General features: G+C 42.2%; 1 protein-coding gene across 6 annotated transcripts in view; it reads right to left on the bottom strand.

The window, feature by feature from the left end:
- Positions 1-5,339: 5,339 nt before the first annotated feature.
- The window catches only part of LOC115134285 (rho family-interacting cell polarization regulator 1-like), a 91,688-nt gene continuing 80,015 nt past the window's right edge, over positions 5,340-17,012 (bottom strand). For all 6 annotated transcript variants that reach the window (XM_065022588.1, XM_065022587.1, XM_029668099.2 and 3 more), the window contains 7 exons: positions 12,560-12,695; positions 12,239-12,400; positions 9,899-10,057; positions 9,374-9,570; positions 7,322-7,405; positions 7,129-7,219; positions 5,340-6,993 (listed from right to left, as the gene is read on the bottom strand). In XM_065022588.1, the coding sequence (XP_064878660.1) occupies positions 6,893-6,993; positions 7,129-7,219; positions 7,322-7,405; positions 9,374-9,570; positions 9,899-10,057; positions 12,239-12,400; positions 12,560-12,695 (930 nt within the window). In that variant the 3' untranslated portion in view covers positions 5,340-6,892. The remainder of the gene's footprint in view (positions 6,994-7,128; positions 7,220-7,321; positions 7,406-9,373; positions 9,571-9,898; positions 10,058-12,238; positions 12,401-12,559; positions 12,696-17,012) is intronic.

Genomic DNA, 17,012 nt, shown 5'->3' with positions numbered 1-17,012 from the left:
ATCAAATGGCTACCCAGACTATTTGCATTGCACTCCCCCCTTTACACCGCTTCTAATCTGTCGTCATCTATGCATAGTCACTTCAATAACTCTACCTACATGTATATACTACCTCAACTAAACGGTGCCCCCGCACATTGACTCTGTAAAGGTACCCCTCTGTATATAGTCTCGCTATTGTTGTTTCACTGCTGCTCTTTAATTACTTGTTACTTTTATCTTTTCTTGTCTGTATTTTTTAAAACTGCATTGTTGGTTGGGGGCTCATAAGTAAGCATTTCACTGTAAGGTACCTATTGTATTCGGCGCATGTGACTAATAAACTTGTATATGTCAAATCAGGGGGTTTTTGGTTGGCAAGGTGGTAAATTTGAGCATTTGACAAGTTTCTTCTGGTTCTTCATCGTTATTTTCTTCATTAGTTCCTTCTGTTTCCACCACATTTTATGTTGGGTAGCCCTCTCGACCTCTTCCAAATGGGTTGTCCACCTGTACGCCAACACGTAGGGAAGGCCAATCGGTTTGTTGTCCTCCTTCAGTACAATCTTCTTACAGTTGTAGTAGCTCCAGTCTCTCTCCATTAGCTCCTGCAGGGGCCCCTCTGCCTCTACTTCTTTCTCTGCCCCAAGGTTTCCACAGTTACCACTATTTCATTGACGTTCTCTCCCTCTTTCAGAGTAGTACATCAGCTGTGCCTTCAGTGTCTTTCCGTCCTTAGTTGAATGAAAATGAAAACGTCTTTCCGCATGGGTGATGTATGGCTTTACGGCAGTGTTTTTATTTCCCATGCTATACAAGTTGTTGTTATAACTGTCTTTAAACCTTGTCTCAGTCCTGTCACCACAGCATGGCACAATAGGCTGCTGTATGAGTCTTGGTCAGGCATCTGGCCTGAGTGTTGGAGGAAGACGGTCTCTTTCCATGTAGTCACTACATTTTTCATCAGTTCCCTGTTTGGTAGAAATCATTTTCTGCCAGTGTGTGTTTAGGGAAAGCAGCCTTTATAGCTGTAAACGCTGCATCCTGTTGGTCACCACAATCGGCCACTAATACATTTCAATCCCACATATGTTTATGTTTATAGTCCTTCCATTTAGATTTCAAACAGCGGCGGAGTACTTCGATTTCCCTGGTGGTGGGGTTGTACATGGAGATTATTGCTTTGAACGCTTCGTCAAACTTTACGGCATCTTTTCCTGTCAGTAACATCACCCACTATCGCTTTAATTTCATCAACATCCCATGGTATCTCCATTTCCAACATGCCACCACCATTTTGGTTGGGGTAGCGTATTATTGGATACATTCCCAGGGGAGACTTTTTCTGCTTTCTCGTATCTTCAGTTCTTTTCCTCATTGTTACTGGTTTCATCTCCTTCGTCTTGGCTACTTCCTTTACTGACATAATTTCTGCTGCTTAAATTCTCTCTTCTCTTTTTGTCTCTTACATTCCTCCAGTTGTCTTTGGAGGTCCTCCAGTGCTTCTTCTTTACTCTCTCTCCCGTTCCGCTCGTTTGCTCTGGTTCTTGTTTTTGCTGGTACTTGTCCATCTTCCGTTCCAGCGCCCTCTGCAGCTCTTCTGACAGCTCCTAAATCTCCCGCTCCTCCATCTGGCCACCCCAAATGGGTTGTGAAGGGGTGGGAGGCCGCCAACTCCGTCCGCTGATGGAGGAGTTGGCAGTGGTGGATACCAGGCGGGGCGTGAAAAGGTTCCCCTTGGAGAAGGGCCAGCCAGGCTTCTCCCCCCCCCCCTTCTGTTCATCCTTTCTTCTCTGATAGTTCCACTTGCTTCCCTCTCCCATTTTCTGAAGTCGTCCCACTTTACCCTATTGTTGTCTCTTTTTTCTGAAGTTGGCTTCTCACAGACTCCAGTTTAGCAATGCTCAGTGTCCGTCAGCTGGGAAATCTCCATCTGTCCAAGCCTCTGTCTGGTTCAGTACCCCCCTACCAAATTTCTTAGCCATTATTTTACATGGCCCCCCTTGGTTCCCGGTTCGGATCATCCCCTCCTGCTTTACTATTTTTATTACCCATATTTAAAGCGTTTGGGAGGGGGGGAGGGGAAAGAACACTTCTGAAAGCTTCTAAGAAATAAAAAATACATTCTCAAATTAACACTTTCTCTCATAGCCGCACAGCTTTCATGTTGGAGCTAATCTCCTGTTCAGTAAATTAGTCAAGCATACACAACTCTCATACCTTGCTTTAACTGTCACAAGCCACAGCTTTCATGTTGGAGCTAATCTCCTGTTCAGTAAATTAGTCAAGCATACAAAACACTCATACCTTGCTTTAACTGTCACTAGCCACAGCTTTCACGCTGGAGCTAATCTCCTGTTTAGTAAGTTAGTCAAGCAGACTTTGCTTCAACAAATTTCTCTCATACGCTAGTGTTCTATTTAGATATCTACACTAGACATGCTAGTGTTCCATTTAAGTGGTATTTCGATATCTACACTAGACATGCTATCCTGTACTGTAGAACCAATGGCGGTGTTTGAAAGACCCTAGATAACATTACAGATCGAAAAACTCAGCTCACAGAACTGGTTGGGGCATCCATTCACCTCTTTCACACATGAGCTGGTCACCTGACAGCTCTCTATCATACAACATAGCTCAATCCCACAATTCACAGCCACTTAGTACAATTCCCAAATACACTCGGCAATCTCCTCATTACCACATGCATGTTAACGATTCTCTCTGTCATTACTTGCTATGCACATAAATAACACCACGTACTCAAAAATACCATGTGTTATTTTTTTGTGGCTGCAGACCACAGACATTTCTTCTAAATGCCTACAGACAGCTGCCAGCATGGTACCGATACATCCTGGCTTTCTCATAAAACTAGTGAACAGTCTTCTCTCTATAAGACTATGGGTACCTTTTTATGCGTTACTTGCTTGAATTTTTTATTTTTTATCATGCATTTAAAAAAAATACATTAAATAGAGATTCATTTAAAATTGACTTGCTGATATTCAGAAGACTTATCTGCAGAGGTTCACGGATCAGGTATATTCCCCCGGGCAGCTCTCAGTAAAGGTCTGGTCTGGGCGGATCCATGTCGTCTTTGGACAGACGAGAATTTCAGAGAGCGGCACCGGTGTCTCCCTCACTGGGATGCCCCACAGGTGGAATCACTGATCCTGTTGGTTGACGCCAAATTGTTATGGAAATTCTTAATATTGACTTTGAGTGTTCAATATAAGAATTTCCATGACAGTGGTACTTTAAAGTATTTTTCCTTAAGTACTTTACACCACTGCCCGAAGCCACTCCTGCATGGTCTTGGTTGTTTGCTTAGGGTCGTTGTCCTGTTGGAAGGTGAATCTTCTCCCCAGTCTGAGGTCCTGAGCGCTCTGGAGCAGGTTTTCATCATGGATCTCTCTGTACTTTTCTCCATTTATCTTTCTCTCGATCCTGACTAGTCTCCCAGTCCCTGCCCACAGCATGATGCTGCCACCACGCTTCACTGTAGGGATTGTGCCAGGTTTCCACCAGACGTGACACATGGCATTCAGGTTTTGCATTCAGATTGGTGGAGTGCTGCAGAGATGGCTGTCCTTGTGGAAGGTTGTCCCATCTCCACAGAGGAACACTGGAGCTCTTTCAGAGTGACCATCGAGTTCTTGGTTACCTCCTTGATCAAGGCCCTTCTCCCTCGATTGCTCAGTTTGGCCAGGCGGCCAGCTCTAGGAAGAGTCTTGGTGGTTCCAAACTTCTTCCATTTAAGAATGGAGGCCACTGTGTTCTTGGGGTCCTTCAATACTGCAGATTTTTTTGGGGTACCCTCATGGCTTGGTTTTTGCTCTGACATGCACTGTCAACTGTGGGACCTTATATGGACAGGTGTGTGCTTATCCAAACGATGTCCAATCAATTGAATTACCACAGGTGGACTCCAATCAAGTTGTAGAAACATCTTAAGGATGGCCAATGGAAACAGGATGTACCTGAGCTCAATTTCGAGTCTCATAGCAAAGGGTCTGAATACTTATGTAAATAAGGAGTTTTTATTTGTAATACATTTAATCAATCTTTTCACTTTGTCATTATGGGGTATTGTGTGTAGATTGATGAGGAACTTTTTATTTAATCAATTTAGAATCAGACTGTTACGTAACAAAATGTGGAAAAAGTCAAAGGGTCCGAATAATTTCCAACTGCACTGTATACTAAATAATATATGTGTGAAATGTGTTTTCATTTGGAATAGACTATTATGATGCACCTGTCTCGAAATAGGGGCAGGGGGGAAAAATACATGTAATCTATGCACTTAAATAGCAAATGGAGGACACTTTTCCCTTGGTTCATTTTCATGCCAGCCAGGTAGCTATAAAACGAAGCAATGTTGTACAGCGAAGCAATGTGCTTAAAATTAGGAGAGTTGAGAAATAATTATTGTAGGATCCTGAGTGACGCAGTGGTCTAAGGCACTGCATCTCAGTGCTTGAGGCATCCCTACAGACATCCTGGTTTGATTCCAGGCTGTATCACAACCGGCTGTGATTGGGAGTCCCATAGGGTGGTGCGCAATTGGCCCAGCATCGTCTGGGGTTGGCCGGTGTAGGCTGTCATTGTAAATAAGAATTTGTTCTTAACTGACTTGCCTAGTGACCGCAAGTGTGGCAGTAATATGGTCAGTCACCACCAGTGTGGCAGTAATATGGTCAGTCACCACCAGTGTGGCAGTAATATGGTCAGTCACCACCAGTGTGGCAGTAATACGGTCAGTCACCACCAGTGTATTGGTAATACGGTCAGTCACCACCAGTGTGGCGGTAATACGGTCAGTCACCACCAGTGTGGCGGTAATACGGTCAGTCACCACCAGTGTGGCGGTAATACGGTCAGTCACCACCAGTGTGGTGGTAATACGGTCAGTCACCACCAGTGTGGCAGTAATATGGTCAGTCACCACCAGTGTGGCAGTAATATGGTCAGTCACCACCAGTGTGGCAGTAATACGGTCAGTCACCACCAGTGTGGCAGTAATACGGTCAGTCACCACCAGTGTGGCAGTAATATGGTCAGTCACCACCAGTGTGGCAGTAATATGGTCAGTCACCACCAGTGTGGCAGTAATACGGTCAGTCACCACCAGTGTGGCAGTAATACGGTCAGTCACCACCAGTGTGGCAGTAATACGGTCAGTCACCACCAGTGTGGCAGTAATATGGTCAGTCACCACCAGTGTGGCAGTAATATGGTCAGTCACCACCAGTGTGGCAGTAATACGGTCAGTCACCACCAGTGTGGCAGTAATATGGTCAGTCACCACCAGTGTGGCAGTAATATGGTCACGTATCAGCCCTAGGCACATGCTGTATTATATATTTATTCAACAGACCTATAATAATAAACATAGGGAAATTATACATTATCACATCCTCTCACGAGAGGAAACATTTTTTGAACACAATTTTATTAACTTGTTTACATTTGATGCCAGTCAATATACTTTTATAGAAAAAATCTAAAGAATCACTTATTTTGCTGCACAATTTGAGTCATAAGGAAAATATACTTTGCTGCATTGTTTGTATTAGCACTGCATCTCTTTAAAGTATTTCATCTCATGTCTCATTACTTGAGGCACTTATACACTGAAGAAGCTTTTTAAGTTGTCCATTGTTAATAACTCCAATACAATATAACCAGAGGAGGCTGGTGGGAGGAGCTATAGGGGGACGGGTTCATTGTGATGGCTGTAATAATGGGAACGGTATCACACATATGGAAACCACGTTTGACTCGGTTCCATTTATGCCATTCCAATGAGCCTGTCCTCCGACAACTCCTTACACCAGCCTCCTCTGAATAACTGATGACTCTACAAAGTCAATAATATAGGATGAATGCAGGTTCTCATCCTACCCTGATTCCACCCTATACATTCCACACAGTACAAGCAGTTTGGTTGTCTGTTTCAGTGAGAAGTTTTCTGCTCCAAAAAGGCAAAGTCCACCACAGTTAAGTTTTCAATAATAATGATAATAAAAGTACTTAACCACCCATACAGCTGAAATTATCTTCAGTTATATCACCAGTGGCACAAGTCTCAGGAAGTGCACAATGAATTTGCCTACAGTAGATTGTTTCAACAATAGCAAGTGAATTACAACACAATTATATAACATGTACACTTCCAGTGGAATATATTTACATAAAGCATAGAATGATAGTATGGAATGATGGCACTGTAATAAATGTTTTTCCAGACGACTTCTTCCTGGCCGGCATGGCAACAAGCTCCTCATCAGACTGTGGTCCTAGAGTGTGGAACTGCACCACCATCATCTCCTGAGGAACAACCAAATCCCTTCCACCCCCATGATTTACTTCATTACTCCTTCCACACGGTGACATTCTCCACACAGACCATCAACAACAAGCTTCTTTAAAAATATAGAAGATCAAAAGTGGATTTCCCCTGAAAAGTCAACATGTTACTTTCCCACTTTGTCCTATCCATGCAATGATCTGACACAATGACTGTTGTGTCCTATCCATTCATCATCCTAGCTGTGCTTACATGATTCAGAAGGCAACGCCACCAGGCCAAAATGTACTGTAAGGCAGTAAAATACTTTCCACCCCTCTTCATCACGTCTACAAATCCACAGTTCATGAGTAGTTGTCACTTATTTACACACAGGTTGGGAATATTTGAGTTTAGTTCACAGACTTTATGTCAAGCTGTAGATGTCATCCCATTGTTAGTGAGCGCATGTGACAGTCCACAACCTTTTTGCATCGGTGTATTGCACCCTCTTTTACAGTGTATATTTTGATGTGTGTGTGTGTGGCATGATAACGGCTCTGTAATAGTGTGTTGACATTAGCATGAAGGTATCAGTACTCCGTTGTGGTGGCGTTAGAAGGAGGTGCTGGTCATGCTGCCAGGGGAGAAGAGACGTGGCACTCCTTCCTGCAGAGATGTCTCAACGTGTCTGTGGGCCAACTTCCCGTCCTCACCTGGATGGAACACACACACACATTATTCCCTCATACACTCTTTCCCACCCACAGAAACCCCACTCTCTGTGCCCCTCTATCCCTTGATCTCACTCAGTCCCCTATCAAACGTATACTTCTTATCCTTCTACTAACCAAGCACCAACAAAGCTTGTTTGGCAGCATCCCTCACGTCCTCCTTGTCCGATCGACAGAGATAGACCAGCTGGTCGATGCTCTCTTTGGCCTGCAGAACATTAAAAAAACAGACTGACTCCAGACACTAGGGTACGCACAGTAAAAAGAAAAACAGATTGTTGAAGAGGTGTGACTAAGTGGTAAGACTGACCTTCAGACATGCAAGTGCTTTACAGCCACACACTCTCGTCTCCATGCTTTCATTCTCCAGAAGCTCCAGACAGCTTACCAGGGCCTGGGGTAAAATACACTATAATTTTCACAAACACACACACTATATATACACAAAAGTATGTGGAGAACCCTTCAAATTAGTAGATTCTACGATTTCAGCCACACCCGTTGCTGGCAGGTTTATAAAATCAAGCACACAGCCATGCAATCTCCATAGACAAACATTGGCAGTAGAATGGCCTTACTGAAAAGCTCAATGTCTTTCAACGTGGCACCGTCATAGGACTCCATCTGTCCAACAAGCTAGACCTGCCCCGGTCAACTGCAAGTGCTGTTATCGTGAAGTGGAAACATCTAGGATCAACAACGGCTCACCCACAAAGTGGGAGGCCACACAAGTTCACAGAACGAGACTGCCGAGTGCTGAAGTGCGTAGAGTGTAAAAATAATCTGTCCTCGGTTGCAACACCGCACTACAGAGTTCCAAACTGCCTCTGGAAGCAACGTCAGCACAAGAACGGTTATTCAGGAGCTTCATGAAATGGGCTCCCATGGCCGAGCAGCCGCACACAAGCCTAATATCACCATGCGCAATGCCAAGCATTGGCTGGAGTGGTGTAAAGCTCACAACAATTGGACTGGAGCAGTGGAAATACATTCTCTGGAGTGATGAATCACGCTTCACCATCTAGCAGTCCGACAGACAAATCTGGGTTTGGCGGATGTCAGGAGAACACCGCCTGCCCCAATGCATAGTGCCAACTGTAAAGTTTGGTGGAGGAATAATGGTCTGGGATGTTTTTCATGGTTCAGGCCCCTTAGTTCCAGTGAAGGGAAATCTTAACGCTACAGCATACAAATAACATTCTAGACGATTCTTTGTTTCCAACTTTGGGGCAACAGTTTGGGGAAGGCCTTTTCCTGTTTCAGCATGACAATGCCCCCTTGCACAAAGTGAGGTCCATACAGAAATGGTTTGTTGGGATTGGTGTGGAATAGCTTTTCTGGCTTGCACAGAGCCCTGACCGCAACCCATTCGAACACCATTGGGATGAATTGGAACTCCGACTGCGAGCCAGGCCTAATCGCCCAACATCAGCGCCCAACCTCACTAATGGTCGTGGCTGAATGGAAGCAAGTCCCCGCAGAAATGTTCCAACATCTAGTGGAAAGTCATTTCAGAAGAGTGGACGCTGTTATAGCAGCACAGGGGGGGGACGAACTCCATATTAATGCCTATGATTGTGGAATGAGATGTTCGACAAGTAAGTGTACACATACATTTGATCATGTAGTGTGAATCCACATGGGTGATCCTGTTATCTTCATAGAGTACACTTAAGAGGTGTATTTCAAAAGTTCTACAGTGAGTATGGCCTTAAATCAGGGTTTTAAAAATATTCTTGCCCAGGGATCCCCTCCCAGGCAGACTGTCGATTCAGGGACCCCAATCATACGTTAGCAATTCTTGTCTTATTAGCTGAATGATAATGGCAAGGAGAAGTAATCAACATTTTAAAATTAATAGATTGTTTTTCATTATTTTGACCTCCCTACATAACAATTGGAAGAGGAAGTGTTCACTCTAACATAGCTAGAAATGTAACTCCAAACACATTTTCACTAAGAGCAGCTGATTAAACAAAAAGGTTAGCCAAGTATTGGCAAAACTTAAAGTCCAAGTCAAGAAAGCTTAACAGCAGCCAGCGGCTCTTGGTAGCCTATTCGCGGGCGCTTTTTCAAAGCCCATGTCAGATACTCCAGTGAGTGTAATTTGCTTAATTATTGACAACACAATATTAGGAGATGAGAAATAAAGTTGACATCATTAGAATATAAATATATATAGAATATATAGCAGATATACTCTTCTCTATTTTAGGTATGTCATGTGTGAAGTCTGTTAGTGCTAGCGATATTCATAAAAACAATTTCCATTCGTTTAAAAAAAAAAACATTTTCTGCGGACCCCCTGCAGTACCCCCGGTTGAATACCCCTGCCTTAAATGAATGTGTCCCTTGGTCTCACCCTCTCTCGATGGCGTGGTTGGTTGGCTAGGCTCCGGAGCAGGGAGCTGGCAGAGGCAGACACCTTCCCCCGGGGGTCCCTGAGCAGCAGGCTGACAGCATGCATCCCCTCCCTCTTCAGGCTGCTCTCTGGAGGCCTCTTCAGGGCCTTCACCAGCACCTCCTGGTCTCCTGACTGCAGGCTCTGAACCAGCCAGACTGAGAAGGGGTATACAGAGAAGCAGAGAAAGAGACAGGACAGGGTGTGTGTTGGGGGAGGAAAAGGAAACCGAGAGAGAGAATAAGGATGGGGTTTGGAAAAGAAAATAGGAAAAGACAATAGGATGAGATTATGTTATAGTGGGTGTGGTGAAAGAACAACAATGAGAGGAATCATCCATTTAAATGCTGTACATTCATCATGACTGACCATAAAGCCAAGTGGCTGTATGTAACCTGGTAAGACACATTAACAAATTCATGAACACCAACTCCAAGCAATTACAGAGGTCCATTCACTACCATAGTCAGTCTCCCAGACACTCACCCTCCTCTGCCAGTTCAGTGATGTGTGTGTCCAGCTCGCTCACTCCCTCTGCCTCCAGGTAGCTCCAGAACTGGAAGAGAGTCAGCATCTCTCTGGCTGCCTGGCCCCCACGCTTGGGCAACCTCCTATCCAGAATCCTCTCCACCAGACGCAAGAACACTAGACACAGCACAGAGAGACATGGGTCCGACATGACAGGATATCACTTTAACAGCTCTTCTCTAATGTGTGGGTCTGTGATAGCATATACGCCACTGGAATCAAAGCCAAGAGCATTGCATTGCAGATCACAAACTCCTCCTGAGGGAGAGTGTTTTAAACTATGTATCACTATGTTAAAATACAGTTTATTAGGTACACCAATCTCCTACTGAATTGGACCCAGCTTTGCCTCTAGAACAGCCTGAATTCTTCAGGGCATGGAAACATTGCCCAATTGGTATCAAGGGACCTAACATGTGCCAGAAAAACATTCCCCACACCATTACACCACCAGCCTGTACCGTTGATACCAGGCAGGATGGGACCATGAACTGATGTTGCTTACGCCAAAATCCTGACTATGCAATGATGACCATACCACGCTCAAAGTCGCTTAGCCACTCGTTTCACCGATCATAATGTTCAATGCCTGTCTGCTGCTTTATATAGCAAGTTACAGCCATGTGACTCACTACCTGTAGTGAACGGGGTGGTGTACCTAATGAACAGGCCACTAAGTAAATAAATAAATGAATTAATGAATGAAAGAATAAATATACACACACAGTTGAAGACAGAAGTTTACATACACTTAGGTTGGAGTCATTAAAACTTTTTAACCACTCCACAAAAGTCTTGTTAACGAACTATAGTTTTGGCAAGTCAGTTAAGACATATATACTTTGTGCATGACACAAGTCATTTTTCCAACAATTGTTTACAGACAGATTATTACACTGTATCTCAATTCCAGTGGGTCATAAGTTTACATACACTAAGTTGACTGTGCCTTTAAACAGCTTGGAAAATTCCAGAAAATGATGTCATGGCTTTAGAAGCTTCTGATAGGCTAATTGACATCATTTGAGTCAATCGGAGGTGTACCTGGGGATGTATTTCAAGGCCTACCTTCAAACTCAGTGCCTCTTTGCTTGACATCATGGGAAAATAAAAAGAAATCAGGGAACCATGGGACCATGCAGCCATCATACCGCTCAGGAAGGAGATGCGTTCTGTCTCCTAGAGATGAACGTACTTTGGTGCGAAAAGTGCAAATCAATCCCAGAACAGCAAAGGACCTTGTGAAGATGCTGGAGGAAACAGGTACAAAAGTATCTATATCCACAGTAAAAACAAGTCCTATATCGACATAACCTGAAAGACCGCTCCAAAACCGCCATAAAAAAAGCCAGACTACGGTTTGCAACTGCACATGGGGACAAACTTTGGAGAAATGTCTTCTGGTCTGTTGAAACAAAAATATAACTATTTGGCCATAATGACCATCATTATGTTTGGAGGAAAAAGAGGGAGGCTTGCAAGCCGTAGAACACCCTCCGTACCGTGAAGTACGGGGGTGGCAGCATCATGTTGTGGGGTGCTTTGCTGCAGGAGTGCCTGGTGCACTTCACAAAATAGATGGAATCATGAGGAAAGAAAATTATGTGGATATATTGAAGCAACATCTCAAGACATCAGTCAGGAAGTTAAAGCTTGGTCGCAAATGGGTCTTCCAAATGGACAATGACCCCAAGCATACTTCCAAAGTTGTGGCAAAATGGCTTAAGGACAACAAAGTCAAGGTATTGGAGTGGCCATCACAAAGCCCTGACCTCAATCCCATAGAAAACTTGTTGGCAGAACTTAAAAAGTGTGTGAGAGCAAGGAGGCCTACAAACCTGACCCAGTTACACCAGCTCTGTCAGGAGGAATGGGCCAAAATTCACCCAACTTATTGAGGGAAGCTTGTGGAAGGCTACCCAAAACATTTGATCCAAGTTAAACAATCTAAAGGCAATGCTACCAAATACTAATTGAGTGTATGTAAACTTCTGACCCACTGGGAATGTGAAGAAAGAAATAAAAGCTCAAATAAATCACTCTACTATTATTTTGACATTTCACATTCTTAAAATAAAGTGGTGATCCTAACTGACCTAAGACAGTGAATTTTACTTGGATTAAATGTCAGGAATTGTGAAAAACAGAGTTTAAATGTACTTGGCTAAGGTGTATGTACACTTCCCACTTCAACTGTATATTTTTTAAATATGTTTTATTGTCATATACACCAGACAGGTGCAGAGAAATGTGTTATTATACGCGATATTATCCATGATCGAGACAACAGTATCACACCTGTGTCTGCCAGGCTGGCTCCTCTCTCGGGCAGTCTGTTGGTGTAAGCAGCAGCCAGTGTTGTGAGGAAAGCGTCTGTGGAGGTGCTGTACACACTGCCATTGTCTGTACACTGTTGCCATAGCAATGTTGCCCCTTGGCACTGTTCTAACTGGGGAACAACTACTCCAAGAGAGAGGCAGAAGGAAAAGAAAACAAGTTAGAGATGATAGTAATTGAATCAACAATTAGAGTTGTTAACCTTATTCATTATATCCTTAGCTGTGTCAGTGAGTAAACTAGTATGCTGTTTTATTGTCCTCTCAGTAGTAATGAACTCACCCTCATCTGCCTGAGTGGCTCCTCCAGGGGTCTCCTTGGCAACATGTCTGATAAGCTCGAGGACGCGGGCTTCCCTGAGTAGGCGGTCCAGAGCATACATCTCCCCACAGCGCAGAGGCCCAAAGGTCCCCAGCCTCTGCACAGCACAAACCATTGGGCGTCACATAGCCAAAATTGATACAACAAATCAGAACATTTGGTAAGACCACAGATGACACTTTAAAAAAAATATATATCATTATTACATTAGAACTGGAAGCTGTTCCTCTGCTTATCAATCTGGACTCTGATCTCTCTTTTGACTAACATATCAAGACTGTTTCAAGGACAGCTTTTTTCCATCTACTTATCATTGCAAAAATCAGAAACTTTCTGTCCAAAAAGGATGCAGAAAAATTAATCCATGTTTTTGTTACTTCTAGGTTAGACTACTGCAATGCTCTACTTTCCGGCTACCCGGATAAAGCGCTAAATAAACTTCAGTTGGGGTTAAATACGGCTGCTAGAATCCTGACTAGAACCAAAAAATGTGATCATATTACTCCAGTACTAGCCTCCCTACACGGGCTTCCTGTTAAGGCAAGGGCTGATTTCAAGGTTTTACTGCTAACCTACAAAGCATTACATGGGCTTGCTCCTACCCATCTTTCTGATTTGGTCCTGCCGTACATACCTACACGTACGCTACAGTCACAAGACGCAGGCCTCCTAATTGTCCCTAGAATTTCTAAGCAAACAGCTGGAGGCAGGGCTTTCTCCTATAGAGCTCTATTTTTATGGAATGGTTTTGCCTACCCATGTGAGAGACGCAGACTCGGTCTCAACCTTTAAGTCTTTACTGAAGACTCATCTCTTCAGTGAGTCATATGATTGAGTGTAGTCTGGCCCAGGAGTGTGAAGGTGAACGGAAAGGCTCTGGAGCAACGAACCGCCCTTGCTGTCTCTGCCTGGCCACTGTGTTTTTGGGGACCTACAATGCTTGACACAATCCTGTCGTCTCGGAGCTCTACGGAAAATTCCTTCGACCGCATGGCTTGGATTTTGCTCTGACATGCACTGTCAATGGTGGAACCTTATGTAGACAGGTGTGTGTGCCTTTCCAAAACATGTCCAATCAGTTGAATTTACCACAGGTGGACTCCAATCAAGTTGTAGAAAGATCAAGGATGATCAATGGAAACAGTACGCACTTGAGCTCAATTTCGAGTCTCATAGCAAAGGGTCTGAATGAGATATATATATTTTTTATTTGTAATACATTTGCAAAATTTCTACAAAACAGTTTTTCGCTTTGTCATTATGGGGTATTGTGTGTAGATTGAGGAGTAAAATATTAATATATTTCAACAATTTTAGAATAAGGCTGTAACGTAACAAAATGTGGAATAAGGGTAGAGGTCTGAATAATTTTAGAATTTTGAATGCACCATCTTCTGCTTGGATAGTTCCATCTCCTTCAAATGTTGATATTTGGTTGCATTGACAACCAACCACAATTAAATATCACTTTTGAAATACAATAACTATATATTAACTTTACAATAACTATTAATTTTGACAAGTTAACAAATTATATGTTGGATTCATGTCTCCAACTCAACCAAAAATAAAAATGTAAGAATGGGATTAAGCAAGTGGCTCAGATGGAACTATCCAAGCAGCAGCTACGTTCATCTCCTTTAAATGTTGATGTGGTTGTGTTGTCACATTTACATTTACATTTACATTTATTTCAATATAACTTATAATATAATATAATACAATAAATAGCCTAAAGTTAAGGCCATCTTACAAACTAATATAACTTTCAGCCTTAAAATCAAATCAAATCTTATTGGCCACATACATGTCATTGCGGGTGAAGCCAAATGCTTGTATGAATAACATCCATGGCCACATTGAGGTTACTGTAACTATACATTTCTTCTTATGTAATTGTGCTGTGTTACAGCCCGAATGCAAAATCGATTAAATATATGTTTTTTTCCTCACCCATCTACACACAATACCCTATAATGACCAAGTGAAAACATGTTTTTAGAAATGTTTGCAAAATCATACATGTTGGAATCATCTTTGGCAGCGATCACAGCTGTGAGTCCTTCTGAGATTTGCACACCTGGCTTGCACAATATGTGCACATTATTCTTTTCAAAATCCTTCTAGCTCTGTCAAGTTGGTTGTTGATTATTGCTAGACAGCCATTTTCAAGTCTTGCCGTAGAGATTTTCAAGACGATTTAAGTCCAAACTGTAACTAGGCCATTCAATTATTGTCATGTCTCCCAGAGTCTGTTGGAAAGCAAACAACCAGATTTTCCTCTAGGATTTTGCCTGTGCTTAGCTCTATTCAGTTTCTTTTTATCCTAAAAAACTCCCAAGTCCTTGTCGATGACAAGCTTAGCCATAGCATGATTTAGCCACTACCATGCTTAAAAATATGAAGAGTGGTACTCCGTGACGTGTTGTGTTTGTCCCAAAGTTAATTTCTTTGCCTCATTTTGCATATTTACTTTAGTGCCTTTTTGCAAACAGGATGCATGTTTTATAATATTTGTATTCTGTACAGGCTTCCTTCTTTTCACTGTGTTATTTAGGTTGGTATTGTGGAGTAACTCAAATGTTGTTGATCCAGCCTCAGTTCCCTCCTATCATAGCCATTCAACTCTGTACCAAATGTACACCGTTTTAAAAAGTGTTGAAATCACTGAGCAGTTCCTTCCTCTCCGCAACTGAGTATACCATTCAATGTGAATTTAATAACTTCACCCTTCACACTTCGCTCAAAGGGATATTCAATGTCTGCTTTTATTATTTTTACCCATCTACCAATAGGTGCGCTTCTTTGCGAGGCATTGGAAAACCTCCCTGTTTTTTGTGGTTGAATCTGTCTTTGAAATTCACTGCTTGACTGAGGGACCTTAAAGATAATTGTATGTATAGTATGTCTTCACATTTTCTGTAATAATCAATAGAGCATCTCGGACGGCATTTATCAGTCACTTGCACCATGTACTTTTAATTTAATTAAACTGCAATCCAGGGCCCGGTTTCCCAAAAGCATCTTAAGGCGAAGTTCATTGTTGGAACCTTTGTAGGAGCATCGTTAAATCTCTGAGCTGTTTCCCCAAAACGAATGTTGATGTTTCACTTGAAAACGCTTGTTATTTACGGATTGCCTCAGACCACTCGTAGAACAGCTAAGTGTGTCTTTATACACAGAAGATCTCCGGTAAACACAGACTCTCTGTGACCGCTAATAACTTCAAAACTAAGTTGATTACAAATAGACTAAAGTTGCCAATGTTTTTGCAATTGTTACAGAGGATAATGCCTCAAATGAAAACAGAGATGACTACATTGAAAGCTCAATATGGTAGGCCTATAGACTACATGTCTATATATTTCAAATCATATTGACTACGGTCTATAATTTGACTCAATATATTTAAATGATGTGTAACATGTTCGCAATTATGTGCGCCTCAATATTTGCAGCCATAGTTATAATATCTCTCTAGAAGCTGATCCGTTGTCAGTATTGCGGAATAATTCTAATGTTAAGGTAAGATTTGAATGGAGAAAGCTGATCCAAGAGCAGCGCTGCTTTTCTTTTTGATCCTCCTAGTATCAATACATGCGTCACATAGTGAGCGTTCTCTCTGCATGGTGTTTTGGGAATTGTAGGAACAATGCATTGTTAAAACCCTCGTAAGCCTTTCAATTCCAGGGCTATCGGGAAACTGGGCCCGGGTCATTTGGTCGTGCTATTAGATGAAGCAGTGATATCACATTAATCTGCTGTATAAATAAACTTAATATCTGACATTGTATTCCAATTCAAACTTTGCTGTGTTTTTGATTGAAAGCACAATGATAGACACAACCAAAAATCTGAAAAAAAAATCCCTAGAAATGGTGTGCTTTCAGTTGGTTGAAAGCAGTGACAATACATTAGTAATTCAACTAACTTTGGCTGTCTTTTTGAGTGGGTGAATATTCTGTAGGTTGTAATGTTATTGCTCAACCAAATATTACCCAATTATCCACGATGAAATGCCATGGTGTGTGTTTGCAGTGGTGGGAAAAGTACCCAATTGTCATACGTGCGTAAAAGTAAAGATAACTTAATAGAAAACTCAAGTAAAAGTCACCCAGTAAAATACTACTTGAGTAAATGTCTAAAATAATGACAGTCACCTATGATTCACAAAGTACCTTAATCATATGTTTTTGTTTCAGTCTCCATCTCCACTAACCAAAGTTAATTGTATGGATATTTTTTCTATTAATAATGAGCAAGTATCAAAAGTTAAAGTATAAATAATTTAAAATTCTTATATTAAGCAAACCAGACGGCAGAATTATATATATATATTTTTTAAATTTACGGATAACCAGGGGCACAATTTACAAACAAAGCATTCGTGATGAGTGAGTCCACCAGATCAGAG

The sequence above is a fragment of the Oncorhynchus nerka genome, linkage group LG9a (genome assembly GCF_034236695.1).
Source record: "Oncorhynchus nerka isolate Pitt River linkage group LG9a, Oner_Uvic_2.0, whole genome shotgun sequence".
In the NCBI taxonomy this organism is placed as follows: Eukaryota; Metazoa; Chordata; class Actinopteri; order Salmoniformes; family Salmonidae; genus Oncorhynchus; species Oncorhynchus nerka.
The sequence above is the reverse complement of the archived record's forward strand: the minus strand, read 5'-3'. Positions and strand labels throughout refer to the sequence as shown.